This window comes from Mitosporidium daphniae (assembly GCF_000760515.2).
Source record: "Mitosporidium daphniae strain UGP3 chromosome Unknown contig-30, whole genome shotgun sequence".
Taxonomy (NCBI): Eukaryota; Fungi; Microsporidia; genus Mitosporidium; species Mitosporidium daphniae.
In genome coordinates this window covers 1-22,342 of record NW_013546500.1, presented here as the reverse complement: position 1 = coordinate 22,342, position 22,342 = coordinate 1, and the positions used below count along the sequence as shown (strand labels likewise).

General features: G+C 44.6%; 16 protein-coding genes across 16 annotated transcripts; 10 read left to right on the top strand and 6 right to left on the bottom strand.

The window, feature by feature from the left end:
- Positions 1-71: 71 nt before the first annotated feature.
- Positions 72-2,183, top strand: DI09_30p160 (O-acyltransferase; the record flags this gene model as incomplete). The annotated part of the gene is made up of 4 exons (XM_013382573.1): positions 72-1,124; positions 1,156-1,413; positions 1,440-1,548; positions 1,663-2,183. The coding sequence occupies 4 exons, from the start codon at positions 72-74 to the stop codon at positions 2,181-2,183; spliced, it is 1,941 nt and encodes a 646-aa protein (XP_013238027.1).
- A 471-nt stretch (positions 2,184-2,654) lies between these two features.
- On the bottom strand, positions 2,655-3,564 carry DI09_30p150 (40S ribosomal protein S1; the record flags this gene model as incomplete). The annotated part of the gene is made up of 2 exons (XM_013382572.1): positions 2,655-3,461; positions 3,562-3,564. The coding sequence occupies 2 exons, from the start codon at positions 3,562-3,564 to the stop codon at positions 2,655-2,657; spliced, it is 810 nt and encodes a 269-aa protein (XP_013238026.1).
- Positions 3,565-3,624: 60 nt separating this feature from the next.
- DI09_30p140 (Krr family protein) lies at positions 3,625-5,365 on the top strand (the record flags this gene model as incomplete). The annotated part of the gene is made up of 3 exons (XM_013382571.1): positions 3,625-4,248; positions 4,292-5,017; positions 5,129-5,365. 3 exons carry the CDS (start codon positions 3,625-3,627, stop codon positions 5,363-5,365), a joined length of 1,587 nt encoding a protein of 528 aa, XP_013238025.1.
- A 510-nt stretch (positions 5,366-5,875) lies between these two features.
- Positions 5,876-7,168, top strand: DI09_30p130 (uncharacterized protein; the record flags this gene model as incomplete). Its single annotated transcript, XM_013382570.1, has 3 exons — positions 5,876-6,349; positions 6,376-7,060; positions 7,083-7,168. The coding sequence occupies 3 exons, from the start codon at positions 5,876-5,878 to the stop codon at positions 7,166-7,168; spliced, it is 1,245 nt and encodes a 414-aa protein (XP_013238024.1).
- A 339-nt stretch (positions 7,169-7,507) lies between these two features.
- Positions 7,508-8,560, top strand: DI09_30p120 (uncharacterized protein; the record flags this gene model as incomplete). The annotated part of the gene is made up of 1 exon (XM_013382569.1): positions 7,508-8,560. The coding sequence occupies one exon, from the start codon at positions 7,508-7,510 to the stop codon at positions 8,558-8,560; it is 1,053 nt and encodes a 350-aa protein (XP_013238023.1).
- Positions 8,561-8,751: 191 nt separating this feature from the next.
- On the bottom strand, positions 8,752-9,119 carry DI09_30p110 (putative conserved secreted protein; the record flags this gene model as incomplete). The annotated part of the gene is made up of 2 exons (XM_013382568.1): positions 8,752-9,081; positions 9,111-9,119. 2 exons carry the CDS (start codon positions 9,117-9,119, stop codon positions 8,752-8,754), a joined length of 339 nt encoding a protein of 112 aa, XP_013238022.1.
- Positions 9,120-9,997: 878 nt separating this feature from the next.
- On the top strand, positions 9,998-11,198 carry DI09_30p100 (uncharacterized protein; the record flags this gene model as incomplete). Its single annotated transcript, XM_013382567.1, has 4 exons — positions 9,998-10,032; positions 10,057-10,380; positions 10,457-11,039; positions 11,064-11,198. The coding sequence occupies 4 exons, from the start codon at positions 9,998-10,000 to the stop codon at positions 11,196-11,198; spliced, it is 1,077 nt and encodes a 358-aa protein (XP_013238021.1).
- Positions 11,199-11,410: 212 nt separating this feature from the next.
- Positions 11,411-11,705, bottom strand: DI09_30p90 (uncharacterized protein; the record flags this gene model as incomplete). The annotated part of the gene is made up of 2 exons (XM_013382597.1): positions 11,411-11,505; positions 11,531-11,705. The coding sequence occupies 2 exons, from the start codon at positions 11,703-11,705 to the stop codon at positions 11,411-11,413; spliced, it is 270 nt and encodes an 89-aa protein (XP_013238051.1).
- A 2,296-nt stretch (positions 11,706-14,001) lies between these two features.
- Positions 14,002-14,319, bottom strand: DI09_30p80 (uncharacterized protein; the record flags this gene model as incomplete). The annotated part of the gene is made up of 1 exon (XM_013382596.1): positions 14,002-14,319. One exon carries the CDS (start codon positions 14,317-14,319, stop codon positions 14,002-14,004), a length of 318 nt encoding a protein of 105 aa, XP_013238050.1.
- A 28-nt stretch (positions 14,320-14,347) lies between these two features.
- On the bottom strand, positions 14,348-15,376 carry DI09_30p70 (uncharacterized protein; the record flags this gene model as incomplete). Its single annotated transcript, XM_013382595.1, has 1 exon — positions 14,348-15,376. The coding sequence occupies one exon, from the start codon at positions 15,374-15,376 to the stop codon at positions 14,348-14,350; it is 1,029 nt and encodes a 342-aa protein (XP_013238049.1).
- Positions 15,377-15,601: 225 nt separating this feature from the next.
- On the top strand, positions 15,602-16,407 carry DI09_30p60 (uncharacterized protein; the record flags this gene model as incomplete). The annotated part of the gene is made up of 2 exons (XM_013382594.1): positions 15,602-15,958; positions 16,075-16,407. The coding sequence occupies 2 exons, from the start codon at positions 15,602-15,604 to the stop codon at positions 16,405-16,407; spliced, it is 690 nt and encodes a 229-aa protein (XP_013238048.1).
- A 717-nt stretch (positions 16,408-17,124) lies between these two features.
- DI09_30p50 (uncharacterized protein) lies at positions 17,125-17,996 on the top strand (the record flags this gene model as incomplete). The annotated part of the gene is made up of 3 exons (XM_013382593.1): positions 17,125-17,241; positions 17,268-17,542; positions 17,570-17,996. 3 exons carry the CDS (start codon positions 17,125-17,127, stop codon positions 17,994-17,996), a joined length of 819 nt encoding a protein of 272 aa, XP_013238047.1.
- A 404-nt stretch (positions 17,997-18,400) lies between these two features.
- DI09_30p40 (uncharacterized protein) lies at positions 18,401-18,973 on the top strand (the record flags this gene model as incomplete). Its single annotated transcript, XM_013382592.1, has 2 exons — positions 18,401-18,482; positions 18,561-18,973. The coding sequence occupies 2 exons, from the start codon at positions 18,401-18,403 to the stop codon at positions 18,971-18,973; spliced, it is 495 nt and encodes a 164-aa protein (XP_013238046.1).
- Positions 18,974-19,049: 76 nt separating this feature from the next.
- Positions 19,050-20,000, top strand: DI09_30p30 (30S ribosomal protein S2-like protein; the record flags this gene model as incomplete). The annotated part of the gene is made up of 1 exon (XM_013382591.1): positions 19,050-20,000. One exon carries the CDS (start codon positions 19,050-19,052, stop codon positions 19,998-20,000), a length of 951 nt encoding a protein of 316 aa, XP_013238045.1.
- Positions 20,001-20,144: 144 nt separating this feature from the next.
- DI09_30p20 (ribosomal protein L14) lies at positions 20,145-20,579 on the bottom strand (the record flags this gene model as incomplete). Its single annotated transcript, XM_013382590.1, has 1 exon — positions 20,145-20,579. One exon carries the CDS (start codon positions 20,577-20,579, stop codon positions 20,145-20,147), a length of 435 nt encoding a protein of 144 aa, XP_013238044.1.
- On the top strand, positions 20,470-22,071 carry DI09_30p10 (uncharacterized protein; the record flags this gene model as incomplete). Its single annotated transcript, XM_013382589.1, has 6 exons — positions 20,470-20,484; positions 20,508-20,587; positions 20,615-21,209; positions 21,243-21,414; positions 21,640-21,772; positions 21,828-22,071. The coding sequence occupies 6 exons, from the start codon at positions 20,470-20,472 to the stop codon at positions 22,069-22,071; spliced, it is 1,239 nt and encodes a 412-aa protein (XP_013238043.1).
- Between the last annotated feature and the right edge of the window lie 271 nt (positions 22,072-22,342).

Sequence of the window (22,342 nt, the reverse complement as noted above, 5' to 3'; positions counted from 1 at the left end):
TTATGGAATTTGCAATTAGCGATCGTGAACTGTCAATGTTGAAGAGGGAGTTAAAGTTTCTTATTTGCTGAATGGTGGTCGCAGAACACACCTCCCCTTCAGCATCAAACCTGCGGGAACGGGTGTCTAGCGACCTTTTATTGAGCCCGTTCTTGCCGCTCAGTCCGCTTCCCGGGCCTTGCTCATGCAACAAGACCGTGCTCTGCTCTCTGTGTAAAGACGAATTAATCAACACGCATGCATATCCCATACATGTCCACATACAGCCTTCTCTTCTGGCCCAAGAATCGCCCATCCAAAACTACAATGGACTAGTGAACCTTGCCATTTTGATGCTAGTTGTCAGCACTTCTGTCTCTGCATTGGAAAATTTCCGCACTTATGGGCTTCTCTTCATTGCCATTCCTGGCCATAGCGTTCCGATTTCCGATTTTGGATACCTTGCATTTTTTGGCCTCTTTTATTCGCCAATTGCAATTTTGGTTGCCTATTCTCTTGAATTGGTTCCAAAGTTTACTCTTTTGAAGGCGGCAAATATTTGTCTCCTTTTCGCCCTATCTGCGTTTCTCACGTGGGAGAAAGTCGAGCATGTAATCCCAGGAATGCTTCTGCTGTGTTCATCGATTATTCTTGTCATGAAGCTGATTTCATTCCACCTGGTGCTGATGGATTTGAAATCAATCGGGGCCATGCGAGCTGCAAGGGGAAATCCAGCAAATGGAGTAGCTTTGACATCTTCCAAAGAGCTTGTGGATGGCTCTTCCGGCGCTTTAGATGTCCCATCCAGCTCTACGGAAGAGAATCCGCAGGTATCCATTCTGCATATGTTCTACTTTTGGGCTGCACCGACCTTGTGCTTCCAGCTGCAGTATCCCAGGAGCGAGGCCTTTAGATGGCGATACTTTATGACCAGGCTCTTTGAGCTGTTCTCGTGCATCACGATGATTTACATTCTTATCGAACAATACGCCGTCCCGACCGTTGTAAACTCCACTGATTATTTGGTGCAGCTCGACTTTATTCTCATCATCGAGCGGCTATTGCTTCTCTCCGTATCCAACATCTGCATTTGGCTTTTGTTTTTCTATGCCTTTTTCCACTCGTTTTTGAATTGCATTTCGGAGGTTTGGATCCGCTTTCATTAACATCCCATAGGTGATTGGATTTGGCGATAGGGTTTTCTACTTGCCCTGGTGGAATTCCTGCTCCATAGATGAGTATTGGAGATTGTGGAACCAGCCGGTGCACATGTGGATGAAACGCCACATCTATCTGCCCTTACGACGACGCGGGATTTCGCCCTCAATCTCCGTGTTGGCAATATTTGGATTATCAGGGCTGCTTCATGAAATTGCCATCGGCATTCCCACCCATGTGCTGCAGTTCTGGGCCTTCCTTGTGTTTCTCCTGCAAGTATGTTGCTCTTTGACTAATGGTAGGTGCCATTGATATACACGGTCAAGTATATTCTGATGAAAAAACCTGAATGGCGGGCATTTGGAAACTTTTTTTTTTGGGTGTCCTTTTGTGTAGTGGGACAACCCATGTGTATCCTTCTTTATTATCGGGCTTGGGTTTTAAACAGACTGCTGATTTAATTAAATAGAATTTAATTTTAAGTTTAATTTTAATTTTAATTTTAATTTTAATTTTGTGGCCTAGTTGAAATGAACATGGGCGGCCTTGACCAGACCAAGGCGCTAATAAAGCAGTTCCGCGAGCGCACCGCTGCAGAATCAGTAGACCATATGATTTCAAACAACGACGAGCGACCTACAACATATGCCGCCATTCAAAAGGTGACGTCGCTTAGGGCTGCAGAACATTGGCGAAACATCCTTCTCAGAGAAGTCTCTCGATCAATCACACGCATACAAAGCAGGAATGTTGGATCGGACCACCAGATCAAGACGCTTAACGATTCGATCAACAATCTTGTGCGTGAAAAGAACCATTGGGATAATAGAATCCGGCAGCTTGGCGGGAAGGTAACCGATAGGCGCTCGAACCTGACCTCGGTGTCCACTCTTCCTGGCGTTCTTATTGATAACACTGGAAAGCCAATTCCCGTTTCCGGCCCTTCTTCTTCCGCCGCTTTCCATTACAAGTACGCCTTTTTGTCTGATTATCGCATAGATATTATGGACGAGCTGCGCAGCTGCCAGGCGTGTCTGACAGACTGAAAATGGTTTCGACAATGTACCACAAAAAGGAAGATGAAGACATCGATGGCAGAAATGATGATCGTGAAAATGACGACGATGTTTCTGGCAGTGCCGAACCCAAGCCTAGAGACATTGAGGATTTAAACCTATCCAAAATGTCCAGCAAACTGAGTGCAGAGTATTTTGGTCTTCTTCCGGTGGACTTGTCCTATAATGAGGATGGATCGATCTCTTTGCCAATCGACTTGGATCACTCGATTCCGTTATACTATCCGTTCCCTTCCCTTCCTTCGCTCGACGAGGTTGAGAGCTATATTCTAGAAAGGAAGAAAGTAATGCTGATGAGTCTCTATGGTTGTGAATAAAATAATTATTGTAACATGACGACAGAGCCCAACCCGGCGAGCTACAACATTGACGAGCCCAACCCGGCGAGCTACAACATTGACGAGCCCAGAATTTCCAATTCTTATCTTGTTTATTGGTTAATTAGATAGAGTCAGAGGGGACTGGTTCGACCCAGGTGACATCAGAACGGTCGATTTGCATACCAAGCTCCTCTCCAGTTGAGGCAGATGCTGCAGACACCGGAGCGGCGGCGTGAAGCTCCAGCAGCTTCTGGACGTCATACTTTGGCATTTTCAGGATCTTTACTTTGCGAATAAATACATTTTGCAAAGGATAAATGGATGCGCATTGCTTTTCAATCTCAGCGCCAATAGATTCGGCAATCAGCTTGGAAACAACCTCTTTGAGCTCGGAAGACGTGACTTCCTTGGTGATGATGTCAAACATCTTCTTGCGGATGAGCTTAATTTGGGCGCTCTGGGCATACGATGTCTTTTTGATTTGGTTTGGACGTCTCTTGGTAAATGCAATACAGAAAAGGCGCAGAAAATAACCATCGGCAGTCTTGACATCGATATGTCCTTCAATCAGGGAGATCCATTTCTTGACCATTGATCGAATCTTGTCGGGGGTAAAGTCCATTCCGTGAAAGTTGGTAAGGCAGTTTTTGCCCTGGATCTCATCGACACGTAGCTTGAATTTACGGTAAGCAAGGTCCTCGCTCTCTACATTAAGGTCGCCAAGAGAGAGTTCCAAAACGCGTCCCTTAAGGGAGCTCTCCGAGTTGAACTGTCCAGCTGTGCGATTGACAAGTGTCTTTCCAATCACTCGCTTGGAGAAGAATGATGGTGCTTTGATATCATACCACTCCTTGCGCGTAAATGGGTCGACTATCTTCTTCTTGATGCCCTTTTTGTTTTTTTGAAGAGCCTTATTCGTTCCAAAAGCCTACAAAGAGAAATTAGATGATCAAAAAAACGGGTCAACACACAGTAAACGATGAATGAAATGTGGGACAAAAGAGGCTAATTCAAGCTACTGGACTTACCATTTAGAGAAACAGAATTAAAATTTAATTTGAATTTGAATTACAGGTTAAATATTTTTCAAAATGCCAATACTTCTTTCCTCCTCCAAACTGCTTGAGGATGATGACGGAATTGCAGAGCCCGTGGATAATCTCATTCGGGTTAATCATGACTTTGCAAAAAAATTTGAAGAACGCAAACGACGAGAAGAACTTCAGCAGCTTTCTGCCAAATACGAGAAAAATCCTTCTCATTATCAAAGCGATAGTGATGATGAATCTGACTCTTCTTCTTCCTCCGAAGAAGAGGTGGACCTGATGGCAGATCTTTCTAGCGATATCAATTTGGTGCGGACAATTGCTAAAATTCGGGCAAAGGATCGCTCCATATATGACTCTGGATCAAAGTTTTTTCCGGAGGACAATCTTGAAGAGAAGGAAAAGGGTGTAAAGGATGACCCACTGACGCTGAAAAAATATTCGCACAAAATGCTGCTTTCCGGAGCATATCTCAAGGGCGACTCTGAAGATGAAGATCCCAAGCCAAAAAGCTACAACGAAGAGCAGGAAGAGTTACGCTCCGCGCTTATCAAAGCTGCATCGGTTTCTGAACAAGATGAGGAAATTGAGTTGTTTTCAACCAGCGCAGCCCAACCCTCCATAGATGACAGCAAATATGCCGCCTCTTTCATTGAAGCAATCTCTAAAGTTTGGATGTTTTATTTTTAAATGCTAGGAAAAAGATGTACAGGCTACCATGGGGGCTTGGCTAAACCAGCAACCTAGCAAAAAGGCTAAAAAAAAGGACGCTAAACCGATTCCAGATGTTGTGGAAGATGAGGCCGCAGTAGATGCGTTTCTTGCTTCTTACATAATGAATCGCGGGTGGACACATGGAGGAGCCGCAAAAAAGCAACAGCATAAACTTGAAAATGAGTCGGATTCTGAAGAGATAGAAAGGGCAGACGAATTTGAGGTCTCTTTCAACAGACGTTTTGAAGATGACTTTGGAGGGGTTTCCAATCTTTCTCAGGTTGTCGGTCACTCCAGAGATCATTCCAGCTCCATTAGAGTAGAGGAAAACATGAGGAAAGCTTCTCGAAAAGCAAAGCACGAGAGACATTTAGCGAGAGAGCGAGTTGAGACCGAAGAGCTAAAGCGACTGAAAGTCCTCAAACGAGGTCAAATTGAAGCGCTAGCAAAGAAAGTTGCTCTTCTTTCAGGAGATTCTGCAGCAGCAGAACGGGTCGCCAGTATTATGAAAGACGAGGCAAACGATGCCTCGTCTTTTGATGAAGCCGAGCACGATGCCAAGATGGCGGCACTTTTTGACGATGATTACTACGCTGCAGAAGATCCTTTGGACTCTGAGCTATTCCTCGAGTCCCCTCTGAAAAAAAAGAAGGACAAAAAAGCACCCGAAAAGAAAAAAAGCAAGTCCGAGAACAAGAAAGATGGCAACGATCCAGAAAAAAACGTCTCACATGAAAACCTTGCGGAATCATTGCAGAAAGAAATTGCCAGCCTGGAAGAGGAATATTATAAAATCCATTACGAAGACAAGGTATCGGTTCTTTTTTAAGTGTAGATCGCCGGCGGTCTTGCTACGCGGTTTAAGTATAAACCGGTGGTTCCCACCACTTATGGCCTCAAAATGGAAGACATTGTATTTAACGAAGATAAAGCATTGAACAGATACGTCTCGTTAAAGAAGCTGCGTCCATACCATGACGAAGAAGAGCAGAGCAAAGACGCCGAAAAATACTCCCGGCCCAAAGTTTACAAGCGGTTTTACTTTAGCACCGCCAAGACCTCCCAAAAATAAATTAAATTTAAAACTTTGCTGCCATTTCTCTAAGCTTCGCTATTTGGCCGACGACATTATTTTGCAGAGATAATTTTTAGATCTTTCTTGCGCTTTGCGGCCACATAGGCCTTTTATTTGGAAATCTTCTTATTGCTTGAGGACCTATGTTTAGGGAAATACGCCGGTTACCATTTATTTTGAATTTCAAGTGTTGATGGAGATAAACATCGTTGACAGGATTAATGATCGAACTACTGATGCCTGGTCAATTAGAGTAGCCAAAATTTATCGATTCAGATGCTCTGTATTTGGGTCATATGTACGGCGGTTCTAATCGCTCAATGCCCTAAACCGGCAGTCTGCGAGAATCTAAAGCCAATTTTCAATGTGCCCGTTGATACATTGGTTTCCACAGGCAATTCAACACTTATCGAAAATGCAATTCATCTGTCTGGTCTTGCAACGCCTGAAGCCTCCATGCCTATGCAGAAGTCCATCCACAGAGCGATGGAGAACAGGATAGTTCATATGCAAAAGACAAGCAGGTCTTCAGATCCAGATTCCTTTTCTTCACTGATTGACCTCCCCGCTCAAAGGGCGGGAATGAGAAATCAAGAGTCTGATGAGGAGGCTTCCGAATTTCTGGGCACCTTGTACGGAACGGAGGAGCAGGGTGGAGAGTTTTATCCGCCATCCGCCTCCAGACAAATAGAGGACATGGCTCAAGTTGCATTTATTACCCCATTTGGGAGGGAAGACCGAAAGATTCCGCACTACTCTTCTCTGCATTATTCAAATGAAAACATGTTGACTCCAGGATACCAGCAGGGCGAATTTAGCGCATATTTGAAGGCTGCAGTTAGGTCAAGTGCTACCGATTTTGATTCCACCAACCCATGGCTCAAGGTTATGGATTTTTACGACTGGAAAGATGCAGACCAAACTCAAAATGCCGGTGATGCACAATTTCCGGTGTCCCAGGAAAAGCTTGTCGTTCCAGAGGTACTTGTTTTCTCCATAATCAGCAGTGTCGAATGGATGCCTTTGATCTGGCCAACAAAGTCTTTGTTGGCAAAGGAGGTCAGGCCACGGCGTACTTGGTACATCTAAAATCAAACTCTAGCACCAGATTCATCATCAAATCATATTCCAGGCCGGTGGAGTTTGAGCGAGAGATAAGGACAGTCAATTTTCCACATCCGTCCATCATAAAAATTGGCTGTGCCGTGAGGGAACGGCTTTCCGTCATCATGCCCTACGCTGACGGCGGTGATTTGTGGAAGGGCTTCCCACGTTCGAAATCTGAGCTCTCAGATGACCTGGTGGTCCAATTCGCAGCACAGCTAGTCACCGCGATTGAGCGGATCCATGCTGCTGGGTATTTACATCACGATGTTAAGCCTCACAACTTGGTTCGATTTTTAAACAAAAATCGTGTTGCTCTGATTGACTTTGGACTTTCGGTGCCCATTTCAGGAGCCGGGTATCGACGGGGCACCAAGATAACAATGGCTCCCGAAGTTGCGACCGTCGCCGGGTATGAGGATGCCCCTTTGCATGAAGCGCTGGATTGGTGGTCTGCCGGGGTCACCATCTATATGCTACATAAGGCCATCCATGATGGTCCCATTGTTCATGTTGGCGATGACATCGACAAAAGAGATGAAAACTTGCTTGCTGAGAACTTTTCCACCATGAATGGGCTTTTTACAAGTAAAGCCTCAGAAAGGGTAAGGAAGCTCCCCATCTTCACTTACCTTCCATACAAATTGGTTTTGCCAATTTCACGCAAACGGACACCACGGTTTAGCGGAAGGCTGATTTGGAACCCGATCCCGGACAGCTTTTCTCCAGAGCTACGCTCCCTATTGAAACGGCTCATGCATCCTGACCCGGAAAAGAGACGCTTCAACACGCCATCGCAAATTGGACGTTTAAAAGCCCATCCATATTTTGCCAAAGTCAACTGGCGCCATCTTTATTGAGAGGAAAATTTGCTTAATAAAAATTTTGGTCCACTAATGTGTGCCTGGGTGCTGGTCACATGTTGACACAAACTAATCGATGCGTGTTAAAATTTTAGTTTGTGATGACGCAACGCGTTTCCATGGCTGCCGCCTTGTATTCATATTTATTCGAGCCCTCTCCAAAATCAACAGTATGATTTCCATATCCGTGCTTTTTGTTTTTCTCGCTTCTCTTTTCGGAATCACATATGCAGATATATCCTCTGCTGCCGCCAAATATGAAAACCACGGTGCTATTCCGGGTCAGTATGAAGTCTTTTTAGAAACATCGCTTGGAAATTCCACAAGCTCAACATTTATTGTCTATTCGGAAACGCCGCTCACCGAGGTAACTTACCCGGATACGACCCACTTGACATCCTCTATTTTGAACGAGACTTTTTTTGTGAGCTGGACCCCGTCAAGCCCCAACAGCTCGGTGCCTGTCAATATCAGTCTTGTGAACCTTTTTGAGGAGATTTCACTTGGCTTGATTCCAAATCTTGGCAACGCAACATTCAACCTCTCACTGCTGAGGCCATCGCTAATCCCATCGCCTGGATGGAGTGTCAGTGTGAGTTCGCCGATTTTCGGTACCAATCAATCCGGCCCCGTGGTAACATTTACTCATGCACCAAACATTTCGGTGATAACTTCAAGTTCTGCAGTCCTTGACTCGTATATTAATGTTACATGGGTGCCATTCAACATAAAATGCTGCCCTCAAATGACGACCATCTCTATCTTGAATTCCACAGACGGTCAGTCAATTTACTCCATAGAAGTGCCGGACTTTGGCAATGCTTTGTTCTTCCTCAATAGCAGCTTTTTGACTGCGCCAAATAGCTACTTCATTTCGGTTATGTCTATGTATGGAATAGGAACATCTGCTGCAGTGTTAGTGTTTCCAATCGAGCCTCCAACGCCATCGGTCGCAATTGTCAATGCTTTTCGTATTGCCAGAGCTGGAAAAATCTACTGGATTGATTACTTGATAACAGGCGGTGCACAAACATTATCATTATCATTTCTATTGGTTGCCTTTAATGGAAAGGCAACTGCGTCTTGGAAAGCAGCAACGTTAAACGTAAGCCTCGGAAGAGTTTATACAGTCATTCCAGCTTGCTTCCCGACTGGCGCAGCTGCAATCTACACCATTGTAAATGGTCTTGTCTCGAAAGTGCCCCTTATTATCAAAATCGCCTAAGCTGTATTATAAATTCACAACCAACTTTTATAAACACCCATCCATTACCTGTGCACTCCGTAGTCACTTGTCGAACAGATCCATTGGCTTCCAGTTGTGCATGTCCCTAACCCTATAAGACCACATCAAAGTCGCACATCGCTCATTTCCTCTCGACTTCAACTGTGTATTAAAACGGCAATAGTTGGCTGTCAGTAGAGTTTAAGATGGCCGCACAGATAATCAATAACTGGCGTAGGGCCTACACGTGAGGCACAATGCATACCTGGACCGATTGCAAGCACCGTGCGTGTACCTGGAACCACTTGTGTGTGTCCTGCATCCTTCACACTTGCTGTAATCAGCGAATGAGTACGTGCTGCGTCGCGGATCTGTAGCATTTCTGCTTCGTCTCGCACACGAAGAGTAATTTTCGGCTGACCCTGGCTCTCCCACATTTGGAGGAGATCCGACTGGCGTTGGCGAAGTGCTGCTTGATATGCTGCAAGGGCAGCATGGCAGCATTGTGCCGCCACTTTTCCCTGCAGCGATCAGTGGAAAGCTCAATTACCTTAGTCATCTCGATATCCTGTCGGATTAGCAGCACCATTTTGTGCGGTTGATTCTGTTTGGCAGAGTTGTGTATTGGGGCAATCCTGCGTGCAAAGCGGCGCATCAAGACTGCGAGCACGAGCATCAATATTACTGTCAGGATAAGCAAAAGCATAAGCTGCCGACGCCAAATAAAAAGCCGGCATTTTATTTTTAATTTTTCATTGATTTACTCTTGCGCAACAGCGCCCGGACAATTATTATCAGAGCCATGCAGAGCAGAGCGACAATAAGCAGCTGCACAACGTAGAAATCGTCTATCATGCCTGTGGGTATGCTCCAATCAGAGCAGGAGTTAGTAGCATCGATGGAAACCAATTCTGGATTTGCATGCGAAAGCTGGATAGATGGCACAAACACCTGATATCGCTCCGGAAGTTTCCCATTTTCCTTTTTATGTGAAGATGGGATCGGGTATCTGGCGTGCATGGGCAGCTTGATGGTACCGCTAGTACCGGCAGATATTCGCAGACGTAAAAAATGGGGCATGGGAGCTCCCTTAATAACAGGCGATTCAAGATCGATGGGCATGTTGCCTTCCAGTGACCATGTGTTTGCGGGCAAAAGCCGTCCCAGCTCAAAAGGGTCGAAGAACGCATCGCCCAGTGGTAAATGCTGCTCCACAATTACATCTTCATTTTTAGCGGATAAATTGAAAACGATAACCCGATGTGCGTGCATCCCGTGCGCCGATAGCGACTGCTGCATGCTCTGCGTCCAAGGAAAAGCAAAGTTTTAAATTTTGGAGATTGCTACGGAATACAAATAAACGAGCGATTTAGGGTTAGGGTTACGCTGCTGCCGCAAAAGTGCATTCCACAATGATGTGCGTTTAAATTTTATCCAATGAGTGATACCACGGCCGCCTGGGGATTGCCATGGTAGCGAACGTCTTTTACCTGTAGGGTCGAAAAGTACCGGCCAAAGTCTCTTGAAGAAGTTGTTGGAAATAGCGAGACAATTGCGCGGCTAAAAGTGATTGGCTCGCAGGGCAATATGCCGAACTTGCTGATCTCTGGGCCGCCCGGCATTGGAAAGACCACGGCCATCACGTGCCTTGCGTCGACGATGTTGACGGTTGATCAACTTCCAGAGGCATTTCTTGAACTAAATGCCTCGGACGAGCGCGGCATCGATGTGGTTCGGTTCAGCATCAAGATGTTTGCCACCAAAAAAGTGACGCTGCCCGCTGGTCGGCACAAAATTGTGCTTTTGGACGAGGCAGACAGGTAGGTTTCCATCCTTGATTGTTTTGGGAGCTTTTTGTCTCTTTTTGACTGCCCCTTTAATTTTTCTTACTGGTAGCATGACAGCGGGGGCACAACAAGCGTTGCGGCGCATTATGGAACTGCACGCGGGAACAACCCGTTTCGCTTTACTTTGCAACCACTCTTCAAAAATCATCGAACCTATCCAAAGCAGGTGCGCCATACTTCGCTTCTTCCCGCCATCTCCGGAGGAAATATGTTCCAGATTGCTCGCAATTTCCGCAAAAGAGTCCATTCAAGTTTCCTCTGATGGTTTGGAAGCGCTTGTTTCGATTGCGGGCGAGTTTGGTGATCTACGACAGGCAATTCACTCACTACAGGCTGCAGCTGGAGCAGCAGCGGGCTCGATTGTCAATTCCGCGGTGCTCTCTCTAGTGGCCAACAAACCACAGCCAGCGGAGCTTGCCTCGCTTCTAACAAAGATTCGCGAGGGGAATCTCAAAACATCCGTTGAAAAGATAAACCAACTTCTCACACAAGGCTATGCGCCATTGGATATTGTTGGCGGTCTTTTCCGGATCGGAAAAACAAGCTTCTCCTTTCCTCAACCACCTGTGACTGATTCTGCTGGCGCCGATCGAGCTTTGAGCAACGAGGGGCTTCAAATCTCGATGCTCAAGGTAAATTACCCTGCTGATGTATAGGAGCTTGGTCTTGCACATATGCGTACCATTGAAGGACACACCTCCAAACTCCAGCTTGTTGCGCTTATTTCGCGGCTCTGCGGCATGGCAAGTCCGGATCGTTTTCAGCGACCATCGGTTTTGCTGGCCAAGTAAATGGCTACCCAAAGGGTACAGTTAATCGCTATCCCGACCAAGGAAATCGATTTCTCATTTCGATAATAAAATTTGCTCGGAAACGCTTAAAATACTGCAAATCGAAGACAAGTAGGTAGCTAGATGGGTGGGTGGTAAAGAGCTGCCATGTTATATTCATAAAATAAAATTCAATTGCAAATCCAAAGGCCGGTAAACAGCAAACACCTGGGCTACCGCTCGACAACTGCAGAATTAACACTACGGCGCATATCTCTAACGGCCTCCATTACCTCCTCGGTGTCTTTTTGCAAAAAGACTTCGGTAACTAGAAAAGATATACGAAAACATACCCATACGTTGTGCTTTTTCCTCAACAGTGCATGTATTTGAAGGTGATGCTGAATCTTGCTGTAAAGATTCTTCTTTAACGTCTTTTTCGGCTCTAAATCCCTCCTTGCTGGCGGTAGAAGACTTCATGCGCATTAAGCGGAAAGGATGACGACTCCGGAACACGAGTGCAGGCATTGAAAATTTTAATTTTAATTCAAAGCTAACCCATTTGACTAATTTAAACTTCAAGTGCAATTAATTGCCCATCTTAGATTTCGGTTCGCGTCTCGTTCTATCTTTCAGTTTGATTTGATCCATTTTGTCTGTAGAAATGTCCTTGACTTTGACAAAGCCGTTTGTAAATAGCCAAGCTACATTTATTTAGCTGTGCATCGCTTATAAAGACCACGGGCTAGATCCAGAGCCAGAAAGTCATTGTGTAAAAAGCCGAGAATACGAAATATCAGCACACAGGTCACATGACTCGACGCGTATTCGACCAAATCGAATTGGCACAGGGGCGATAATGCACAATAGAATAGTATTGGTGGTTGCTTTAATATATTTCCCTGCTGGCCCTTCAATTGCATTTATATTAATAATGATGCTGATAAGTCAAATTAAGAGTGTCCCATTAGATGGCGCTAGATACAGACCCTGATCGGGATACAATTCACTCAATCAAACATAGAAAGACATTTCTTGCAAAATATGACCAAAAAGATCCGAAATCTGAATGTGTACTGTTGATAGAGCCTCGCTTTATTCGAACGTCAGGCGGAGTTATCTTGCACCGATCATTTCCGAGTTAATTGGTCAGAGCAGCAATAAATTATGCTTTTGCTAGACTGGTAAACCTCCATTTTAGCCATTTTGAATGTAACTGATTACCTGGCCAGTGTGGCGCACAAATAGGGCACTTCTGTGCTTGCGCTTTTTCAATTTAACAGGGCACGTTCTTAATGATCCAATTCGGCATTTTTCTTTGATGCAACATTGCGTATGCAAAGTGGCATATAGAATGCCAGCAGGTCTTTGAAGCAGCTTGCTGCGCTTGGATATGAAAAAGCAGAACTCATAACTGAAGCGTCTAAGCTGAAAGTTGGAGCACCTGCGCTCAAAGCCGATCAACTGAAATTCTGAAATAAAACCGGGACTGTCCTTAATAATGCCGAAAAAGTTGGCAAAAATTTTAAAGCTGTCAGATTCAGAAATGAAGACATGTCGAGAAATAAAGTCTATAAAGCCTATGCTGACTCGGAAAAAGTCGGAACTGAAGCAACAAGGCAACAAAGTGAAGCCGGTAAAATGGCAGGTAAAGGTATCGAAGAAAAAGACCCACTTGGCGGTCAATAACTCCAATGCTTACATAATTTCATACAGATCTATTTTGGAAGCAATAATCTGAGCTTATTTTTAGTCTTTTCGGCACATCTTTTAATGGGATGATAATCTCCCATCCATGCACTGGGCCTCAGGAAATACTTCCAAATGTTAGCTGAATTGATCCCTTCATGTTATCGAGAAAAATATCCGATTTATCCACTTCCAAATGAGCTCTGAACATCTTTCGGGGGTAAAGTTTCTTGTAGCCTCCTTTCAATGTTCAAAACCGATATTTTAAAATAGCGCTACTTTAGGGTGTGTAAATTTCGCTCCTATCAGCACTCTATTCGTCTTTGGACGTGAAAATTACACTGTGAACTGCATTCTGGCTATATAAAGCTTCTATTGGGGCATTTGTAGATGCATTTGATCAATAAACTCCGATTCTGATTGATTGGCCATTTAAAGTAGATTCTAACTTTTGAATTAAATTTGCCTTTTGGAGTTAGAATGCACCATCTGGCAGGATAGCTCTTTTGCAACAGATAAAAACATAAGTGGCCATCTCATGCATCTATAAATTCAGAGTCTTTTAGCACTTCTAAACAAACTCGACTTTTCAAGTTAAAGATACAAGCCGTCCTAATCACCCACTCATTACTTGGACTTCCGATAAAATGCCGCTTACATAGGCGATTTGTAAAAAGTACGAGAAAAACAATTTTGTAAAAATAACTGCGAAATGTAAGCCGTCGTATTTCATGTCGGTAAACCACACCTTATAGCGGACCAAACAACAATAATTGCTGAGAGGATTCGAAATATTTTGATTATTTTCAAAATTGCTGAAATTGGATTTGGTTTTTTCAGTTGATAAAATTGAAATCCAATCAAAAAGTCTCCAAATGCTTTTAGCAGAGCATGGCTTGTACAAGCTGTATATTCACCAATGGAATGAAAATATTACCGAAATTTGCCTATATCGTAAAGGAAGCAATCCTTATTGCCGCTTTCTTTGGATATTTATTTCTCTCTTTTCGTCATTGCTAATCTACCGCTATGTCGTTGCAGTGGCCACCTTTACCGCTTTTGCTGTTCTCCTCTTCTGGCTGGACAAAACAAAAATCGAAGAGGAAAAAATCCTCGTTCTTCGCAATAAGGGCATTCAAATGGAGGACCAGATGATTCCCATCTCATTGGTTGTGGGTGTCCCATGCATTTCGGAGGTTATTTCTCGCCTGTCCATTAGATATGCACTTGTGCTTGGAATAAGGCCGTCTCCTTTACCGCCATTATCAGCACTATTGCCTTTTTTCGGATCTTTGAATGATTTTTCTACAGCTTCCTCATCAGAGTGTTGTATCGAAATTTTTGGCAGGCTCCGACCGCCCCTTAAGATTTTGCTTGAGGCAAGAAAGTGCTTAGCAGGGGCCTTACGATCTAGAAACTTGTAAATATTTATTTGGTGGGCAATCGAAACCATACCGGTGCGATCAATTTGATGAAATCGATCATCTGGCAAGATGAATAAAGGAGGATTGCGCAAACAAAAAATCAATAAGCCCGGTCGGAATTGAGGGTATAGATTTCTGTAAATACATTTTTACGATTCGAGATGAGATTCCAATGTCGACAATGTAAAGCCTTTGGTTGGAATACTCCATAGAAAGAGAAGTGGGCAGGATCAAATCGACATGAATATTTCGATTGGAAGCCTTTAGGGGCATTCCTATGGAAATTATGTTTGATGCAGGCACATTTTTCAATATTTCCGGAGCCGGCAAGTCGGTGTTTGAAAGCCCTGTAATGACCAGGTCTGGCGAGGTGATCGAAGCGACGGTAGTCCATTTGAATCCGTTTTTTATTGCCAAATCCGCTTGGAAATTGAAGTGCTTTTCATCTACAAGAGGAAAACGCCTCGATATACCAACCACCGTGGAAACGCCAAGATTAAGGAGCATTCTTGCCGTGGCAAGTGCAATAGCGCCATTTCTGGAGACATCAACCTGAAGCGCAACACATGAGATCGATTTTAGGTCAAATTGGGATCGAATAAGATCCAAAATGCTTCGAGCAGCATTTTCGTGCACCTGAACAGAATTTGGACCCAACTTTATGCTTGTGAATCGTAAAATCCTATTGAGAAGCGACTCCGGGAGCACCGGAAGCGAAGAATAGGGCAAGGAGACACCATCTCTGTTCAGGTAAATGCTTTCCCCACTTTGAATAGGCGAGTGAGATTCAATTTGACAACTGGGCTCCCGTATGGACAGTGGAAAAGCGTGCGGGTTCATCTCCGGCGCAGCATCGGCCATCTTTTCCATTTTGCTTTGCGAAGAACACAGACCGTCAACTTTAGCATCATCGTGTTCGTTTGCCGTAACCTCAAGGATCTCCAGGTCAACGAGATCTGAGCCCCTGGCGATAAGCTGGCTAAATTCGCCGATAAGGCCACCGTGCTCATTGAATGAGGAGACTACAAATAAGGAAGGCGTTGATACCCGAGTGCAGAGTGATAGATTTGGTGTCTGAATCAACATTATTGATGATGCCCGTTAGAGACTGTCTGCCTGCAAACATGAGCCGCACATAGAGACCCTTATAGGGACTTTCATCTACGACAACATCTGGCATTGCTGTCCCAGAATTTACAAATTAAAGTCTCGGTTTGTAAAATCAGGTCCCCGTTCAATTGGCAAGTGCAATGTAGTGGCTTGTGATTAATGGATGTCATTTGGATTTGCAAATTTAAGAATATACCCCAAATGTCAATCAACACTTCACCATCAGCGCCCCACACAGCGGCCAACTCCAGCAAGCTCTCCCCCAGCAGCGATCCGCATGCGGCCTCATCTGCCATCCGCTCATTGCCTGTACCGGGTGTGGAAAAGCGGCCTGGAGAAGGCATTCCGCGTCGCCATCCACTTGTGGCAAATCGCCCCTTGCTGACAAAATACGACTGCCACATCAGCACCATTTATGAGGCATTTCTTAAAAGCTCGAGAGACAATGGAAAACGCGATTTTTTGGGCACAATTGATCCCGGACTGACCACGTATTCCTGGATCACATATGCGGAGTTTGATAAAATGATTACGCACATTTCGTATGCTTTTAATTGGGTAACACAGATGTAGGTCCGCCTTATCTTCTATTGGAATTTTGGAAAGGGAATGCATTGGCCTGTATTCTATAAACCGAATCGAATGGGTTGCGCTTGCTTTTCCTTTATTTCTAGGTCGCGGCCGAATATTCCTGCTATCGCGTCAACTTTGTTACAGTTCCATTGTATGATACACTTGGACATGAGGCCATCGTTTTTATTTGTAACCAAACGGGGCTCAAATGCATCTTTACCACTCATGATAAACTGGCCTCTCTATTGGATTTCAAGGACAAAATGCCTGCTCTCAAAAATATCGTTTTGATGAAAACAGCAAACAAGCCAATTGATGCCAATTTGCAGCGCCAGGCTGAAGCTTTACAAGGTAAATCGATTTTGCTAACCGCACCAGTTAAGCTAATTATGTTTGAGGACCTGCTAAAGGTACAGTCAATGGGCTTTCCATAGATCGGTGAAAAAAATGTTTTTCCTGCCAGGCCACCGGCCCCCACCGATGTTTACACAATTTGTTACACAAGCGGAACGACGGGCCTTCCGGTAAACATACATTTGGCATTGAACATTAGAAAGGAGTTACCCTAACACATGCATCGATGATCTCTGTTGTGGCTGGAATTCGTCTAATGTCAGTCAATGGTTTGAGTAACACTTTTGGATGTTTTAAGACTAGTTTTTAAAATTACCATGAACAATACGCACATATCGTACCTGCCGTTGGCCCATATTCTGGAGCGGGTTGTTTTTACCACGCTGATGACATTTGGGGCCTGCATTGGCTTCTACAGAGGCGATACCCTCAAGCTTCTCGATGATATTGGTGAGCTTTCGTTTTTTTATTGAAGCCATCCTGAAGCCAACGTTATTTGTCACGGTCCCGCGTCTCTTCAACAAGATTTACGGGAAAATATTTTCTGGCGTCAAGGAGAAGAGCTTTATTGCCCGATTTCTTTTTAAGGTATTTGATGGCATCAATTTATCACTGGTTCCAAGTATGCTGTCAAGTCGAAGCTTAAAATTTTAAAGGAAGGCAAAGTAACGCATTGGCTTTGGGAGTACCCTTTTTCGTGTCTTACATTTTACTAGCTGGCTTATTTTCTCCAAAATCAGGGCAAAGTTTGGCGGAGGAGTTCAAGTATCACAAAGCTATCATTTTAACGCTAGGCCATGCTTACCGGATCTGCACCCATATCTACAGATGTCATCGACTTTTTGAAAATTGCGTTCTCCGCCCCAATCTTCGAGGGCTACGGCCAAACGGAAACTTCTGCCGCCTCGCTTTTGGTAATTTAGGTATAAGGTTTACTTAGACGGAATCAAACGATTTTACTAGCGGGCATGTTGGAATTCCCACTCCATCAAACGAGGTGAAGCTGGTTGATGTCCCCGAAATGGGATACACTTCTGATGATCCTCGACGCCAACGAGGAGAAATCTGTTTGAGGGGCCCTCAAACCTTTTTATCCTACTACAAGGATCCCGAGCGTACCGCAGAAGTCATCGATGCAGATGGCTGGGTGCATACGGGGGACATTGGTGAATGGACAGAGACCTTCCAAATGCGAATTATCGACCGCAAGAAAAAGTAATTTGACGTTTGGCTTTCCCCTAGCATCTTTAAATTGTCCCAAGGAGAGTATGTTGCCCCCGAAAAAATCGAGAATTTTTTGCTTCAAGCTCCGATTGTTGAGCAGATTTTTGTTACCGGAAACTCCCTTCGTTCTGCTCTCGTTTCTATTGTGGTTCCAGATCGCGAGCTTGCTCTCAAATGGGGAGCGTCCTCTAGGCTGCCATTTGAGGAGATATGCAAAAACGATGCATTTAATGCCTACATTTTAGGCGAAATTAACTCGTTTGCTCGCTCGCAGAAGCTCCTTAAGGGGTTTGAGATTCCAAAAGCCGTTTTCATCGAAATCGAGCCGTTTTCAATCGAAAATGGCCTTCTTACAACAACATTTAAGCTGAAAAGATTCGAAGCCGAGAAGCGATACAAGGAGCATGTTGAGCACCTTTATGCCGGGCTGGAAGAGCCATTATAATAATAAAGTTTATATGCCCGGTGGGCTGCCAAAGCAAGAATTTGCAAGGAAATGGCGTCTTTTTGCATCCCGGGTGGCGTTCCCTTTAAAGCTTGGAATCGCATTCTATCAGTGTCGCCATTGGGCTTTGTTTTTCCAAGAAACTTTATTGTTCGGCCTGTCGCAGCATTGTGTGTTCATTTAACCTGTCATGTCAGGAGATTGGCCGGAAATAGATGTCTCATACATGTCACATGAATGAATTCTGTGGCAAACAAAATTCACTTTATGCTGCATGAGCGATGCAAAGCAGTAAGCTGCAAATTCATTGAAGGGGGTTCGGGATCCATGGTGCGAATTTTTCGATTCGCTTGTGGATTTTTTGGCACGGTTCGATAAAATCGGACCTCATCATCTCGGGCAAGATGGAACCATCTAACAGCTCTGCCATAAAAGCAACATTAGGTGATTCCTCGGTCATCAAGCCCTCCTTTGACTTCTGCCAGCGTATGTGGCGTGTTGCAACGGTCTCGTTGTAAGCACAAACGATTTCCCCGCTCCCCAGAACATCTTTTGCTTGATCAGACCTTATCACCATACCGTTATGCCCAACATTCGAAAATCTCAACTTTAACACCTTGCAAGTATTGCTCCGATTTCGATCAAGTCCAAACCACGGTACGAAATATCTCGCACAAAAGAAATTACAGAAAGTACGCAATGCATTGATTTCGCAGGCTTTTACGTCACCCCTATTTGCAGGCATAGCTGAGTTATCAACAAATCTCGGTACTTTGTTGGTGAGATCTTCAAGGCCGCATAACGATCCCTCCAAAGCGCAATCTTTGGATGCCTTTTGGATTTCTTATTTTAGTCTTCTAGCTGCTTTGGAAAATCTCTTTTCAAAATTAAAAATTTCAGAGAACAAAAAGACGCGCAAGAAGCCCCTTTATAACACCAGTGCCAGGGTCAATGGTAAAGCAGGGGGTTTCAAATAAAATTTAAAAATACCCGCTACCTTCTTTTGAAATGTTGCTTCGAGGGTCATGTAGGAGAATATCCGCATTTTCCACCATGCAGGTCTCAAATTCCTTTAAAGCTATCAAGTATTTAGAAACGCGAAATAATTTTCTTTCCACGATCGAGTCTGAGATTTCAGGTACCGATTTGACGCCCTCAACAGGCTCGCTTACCTCCTCGTTGGCTTGCAATTCTGGCGAGGCCCCTGTGAAAGATGTGCAACTTCTCACTCTTGAGCAAATGATGAATGCAGGCATGCATTTGGGACATTCAAAGGCAACTCTGGCCCCAAATTTCAGGCAATATTCGCTTGGAGTACGCCATGGAATCGTCATAATCGATCTCGACAAAACGCTTGCGGCGTTGCGACGAGCAGCCCAAGTTGCGTATGAAATTGCAAAGCTTGGCGGAATTATTCTTTTGGTGGGGACGCGACCCACTTATGTACATTTGGTAGAGCAGATCGCGCGGAGTTTGAACATCTTCTTTATTTCTGGAGAGTGGACTAACGGGCTGCTGACAAATGCAAAGCGTACCCTAAAGGAGGCCACAAGTTCAGACGCTGTTCTTTTTACGCCGCCAGGCCCTTCTGAAGAGCTCGGGCCATTGGCCCAGCGCTCCATCATGGAGAGCGGCTCCTTCTCCCAGCTGCCCAGTGGCATGTTCAAGGAGCAACAACTACACCGCAATTCTTCCTATAATAACTATGTCAGCACGCCCTCACAAGTATCGCTCCCAGATCTCGTGATTGTTGTTGATGGCCCTACAAATGTAAAAGCGTTTGAAGAGTGCAATGCAGTGCTCATTCCCACCATTGGAATCATAGACTCCAACTTTGATGCCTCTTTATGCACATATCCAATCCCGGCAAATGACGATTCGATCGCCTCAGTCGACTTTGTACTTTCCAGTTTGGCGTCCGCAATCAAAAACGGTCGCGATTGTACCTTCCCTAGCCCCAAGTCGCAAGAGCGGCCCGCAGATGTCTATATCCCGCTCAAGTAAAATGTATTCCCAATCCACTACTGTATTTGGATAGCAAATACGAGTAAGCAGCGATCCATGTGCACACCTCTAGAAATACGTCCCATTTTGCCCGTACATGCATAGAGATCGATCTTTGGGTACAAAAGTTGATTTATGGGTCAGTTAAATTACGCGCTGGGCAAGGGCAAGGATTTTAGCCCAGGCGGTGCCACCACCAGCGGCCTTAAGTTCCTCCGCAATTGGACCCCTTATCCTTGTGCCAACGGGAGTAAAGTCTCTATTGAGAAGCACTGCAGCATTATCTCCAAACGAGACGCGTCGGCCATCTGGCCGCATGACGGGTTTTTTTGTCCGAACCACAAGTGCCCTATATACATCACCCTGCTTCAGAAGGGCAGTGGGAGATCCTCCCGAGGTGGACACAGCGGCCCCTTTGACGGAAGTAATAGCGTTTCCGGACTCGGCAAGTTTTTTTATCGAAACGCTAATGACCCGCCCAACTGTAGCTGATCTATTCTTTCCGAGCATCCCTATGCATTTGACAATAGCGGCCCCGGAATTATCGGCAACTTTAAGAAGGGTTTGGGTTTGAATCATTTGAAAACGTTGAACTTTTAAAAAATGAAAAAAAGGTCCAAAGTCCCTCTGCATCAGTCTGATTCTGAGCCTTCAGACAGTAGCTCATATTCAGATGGCGACACATCGTCTGGTACCTCATATTCAGATGGCGACACATCGTCTGGTACCTCAAATTCAGATCTTCAAAGTCCAAAGAATCTGGACAGTAGCAGTTCGGATGCATCTGACGACTCTAACGCATCAAGCGATTCTGAACGCTCACTGGTTGATGTCAATTTTGAGTTCTTTGATATTGAGCCTGCAGACGGCCAGTATCTTCTGAATATGATCAGCGATCTTCTTGCTCCGCTATCTATTTCGGCGAAGGAAATTTCTCGATTGGTAGATACACTTGTCTCAAATGAGAGAGAATTTACTGGATCAACCATCAAGCTGGTTTCTCACTCTGATGCGGAGGATTCGGATGCTAGTTCTAGTCCCAAGCAGGAATACAATGCACCTATTGCCTTCATCGGGACAGCTCAAGCCTTGCCAGAAACTTTAAAAAGGCACTGCAAATCTGCTCGACTCGTACTAAAGTGCCATTCTATCCTAAATTTCCCCCCATCGCTGACACCGTCTCTTTTGGAGCTATTTTCAAAAGAAAACGTAAGCTTCACCTTTTGCTAATCATTTTTTTAGAAAAGATTTCCACATCCATTTTGCCTGGTGGTGAAGACCGCTTCTACCGCTTCGTCAGGAAAATCCAATAAGAAATCCAAAACATGGGAATGTATATATCCTGATGATGAAATTCTATCTGAACTAGCAGTGGAGAGGTATGACCTGCCCACTGCTTGTGAAGAGGGGCGACGTCTTTTGGTATTTAGTACACCCATGGCCGACGTTGGTGGACAATTGGGCATAAGACTTGCAGACGCCTAAATATTGCAATCTCCAAAAGATGGTCAACTCAAACCCTAATAAATCGCCATCTAAATATGATGCAATTGATGCGGCAACTTGTGCCATGAAACAAGCATTTGGGCCACCCAAAGGGGCTGACATTGTTGTAAATTTTATTAATTGGTCATTTTAGCGCTTGTTGCAGATGTCTTCGGCCTCGTTCTCGAAATTTTGGAACCACCCAGCAGGTTAGTTGTGGCAGGTGGCTGTAACGTTCGTAGGACCGAAAACGATATTCTTCTGGGCGCCTCTCTTCAAATGGGTTTGTATGGTTGCCTTAATGTAGGGCTTGGTTGTGGCTGGAATTAGCGATCTGAAAAGGCCTGCATCACAACTTTCGCTCTATCAGTCCTCATCACTTTCATTAACTGGATTTATTTGGGCAAGGTATTCCACGCAAATCACCCCTGTCAACATGAGCTTGTTTGTTGTAAATTTCTTTCTGGGTTGCACTGGTCTTGTGCAGGCGACTAGGATTTGTTTGTATGGATTTATAGAAACTAAACGTAGATACAAATACTCGCAACAAGAGGCCGATGAGTCTGGAACCAAATCGATAGAATAAAACTTTACTTTCAAAACATCCATATCGCAATGCAGCCTGTCAATGACGGATGGGTGGTGCATGTCGATTGAGGAAATTTACAAAATTAAAGACCATAAATTGGGGTTGTGAGTGGCAGGGTTTAAGTTTTAATATTGCAATGGCAAGCAGAGGTATTCAGCTTCTGCTAACGGCATTGCCCATGATGATCGGGTTTTTCGTCATATGGACTGTCAATCCAGAGCGGGTCAAATACTTGATATGCGCGTATGCAATTGCTTTTTTTTGTAAA